Source organism: Lolium perenne, chromosome 2 (assembly GCF_019359855.2).
Source record: "Lolium perenne isolate Kyuss_39 chromosome 2, Kyuss_2.0, whole genome shotgun sequence".
Classification (NCBI taxonomy): domain Eukaryota; kingdom Viridiplantae; phylum Streptophyta; class Magnoliopsida; order Poales; family Poaceae; genus Lolium; species Lolium perenne.
In genome coordinates, this window is record NC_067245.2 from 265,069,946 (window position 1) to 265,071,784 (window position 1,839).

Genomic DNA, 1,839 nt, shown 5'->3' on the forward strand with positions numbered 1-1,839 from the left:
GTGCTAAGCTAAGCCTTGGGTTCTGGAAATCACTGGTGCATGCATGTACGGCCGGAAACAACAGCTAGTGCGTACATGCATGCTATAGCTAGAGAAGAAATACCCGTTAATTACCTTGTTAAGTACCACTACGTCCTACCTGGTTCATGCCAACATGCATGCAGTAGCAAAAACAACTAGGAACTAAAATTGAAAACAAATGCTAGGACAAGAGCACGTAAGGTTTAACTATCTAGTTTTATGCGGCAGGCGAAGTTGCATGTATATATAGTAAGAATTCATGCAATCATGCTGTATGAACTAACAAAAGGTCACAAGCAGAAGAGACCAAGAGAGTACCTACGTATGGAGCACTAGATAAATTCCAGCCACACAAACATCATAAGATAAGGGAAACCAAGCCAGATCGAGGTTCCATATATAAGCAGCAACTTCCTCCTAACACACACACAAACAAACACTAGACGTATACAATACGCATATACTATGCACAACGATCAAACTAACTACCTGCCTTGGCTATAATATAAGCTAACTGCTCAATCCTCATGACTAGCTTGCTAGTGTTATTTTGCTGCTCAGGTTCGCAATCGCAAGACCTACAACTAAGTACTAACACAGGACATCCTTGAGCAGCTTGTACCTGCGGCCGCCCACCTTGGTCGACACCCGCCGGCCGCTCTCCTGGTCGCCGCCGCTGGCCGCCTTGTCGGCCCTGCCGGAGGAGCTCGTCGTGATTGAGTCCTGGCTTCCAGAGGCCTGCTGCTTCCCAGATGCGGAGCCGCACCTCCTCGCCTTATTCCCGGCGACGTCGCCGAGGCACCAGTCGCACATGTCGGCCCCCGCCGACGCCGGCGCCCCGTCGCCGTAGTAGTTCGTGCAATAGCTGCATGCATGCAAACACATGTGTGAGTACAACAAGTAGTGAAGGGGAGCGAGGATGTTGTGCGGTGCGGGAGAGAAGGAAGGAATACGTACGAGTGCTGGAAGCGGTAGCGGCAGCGCGCGCACTGGAAGAGCTTGTCGGGGAACCCGACGTCGCCGCACATGGAGCAGACGGTGGCGGTGCCGCCGGCCATGGCGATGTAGAGCAAGACCGGGGACTGACTTGAGGGCTGAGGCAGATCAGGAATATCAGGGACAGAAGATGGGCAGGAGAGGGGAGAGAAGAGACCGATGGAAATGTAGCGGCGAGGAGGGAGGGGCCGAGGCCTATTAAATAGGAGAGAGAGCATGTAAAGAAAGAAAAAGTGGAGAGGGAAGAGGGGCGCACACGACAACCTTAATCCAGACACCAGACAGTACGCGTCCATCTCAAAGAAACTAAGGATATATATATAAAACCTTGCAGGGTAACTTTGGCTAGATAGATCTACTTGAGTCGGTGCATGCATGCCAGTAGCACTAGGGTAGTAATGCTTGAGGATCCAGCTTATCGGTAGAACAAAATGTGAAAACAAAATACTGCCTCCGTCCATAAAATATGTTTTACATTTCTTTAAAATTTGAATTTATATAACACTATTTAAGGTATAGATGCATCCAATTTTACATAATTTTGCGATATCTCTTTTATGCACGAAGGTGAGCACAACAATTCCACAGTTTCATAATTATATAGTGATGAGTTAGAACTAAAATCACGATGAAAGTTATTGAACGGAAGGAAGATTACCCACCACCGGTTGAAAAGAAACGGATGTAGAGGATGATGGGCGAGCTGATGTTACACATCAATGGCTCCGGGTCGACGTCATTGGATCGAAAAGAAACTGCCGACTGACGGATCGGTATGTGAAACATACCATCAGTGGACTATTACGTACTCTGATTGCCCTA

At 48.2% G+C, this 1,839-nt stretch overlaps 1 protein-coding gene across 1 annotated transcript; it reads right to left on the bottom strand.

The window, feature by feature from the left end:
• Positions 1–387: 387 nt before the first annotated feature.
• On the bottom strand, positions 388–1,246 carry LOC127335848 (uncharacterized). The gene is made up of 2 exons (XM_051362584.2): positions 979–1,246; positions 388–886 (listed from the first exon to the last, which is right to left on the bottom strand). Exons 1-2 carry the CDS (start codon positions 1,233–1,235, stop codon positions 613–615), a joined length of 531 nt encoding a protein of 176 aa, XP_051218544.1. The 5' UTR covers positions 1,236–1,246; the 3' UTR covers positions 388–612.
• Between the last annotated feature and the right edge of the window lie 593 nt (positions 1,247–1,839).

Excerpts from the sequence above, each read along its gene's own strand:
- LOC127335848 (XM_051362584.2), bottom strand. The coding sequence starts at position 1,235 with ATGCTCTCTCTCCTATTTAATAGGCCTCGGCCCCTCCCTCCTCGCCGC. Across the intron at positions 887-978 it reads CGCTACCGCTTCCAGCACTC|CTATTGCACGAACTACTACG; the intron begins GTACGTATTCCT and ends GCATGCATGCAG.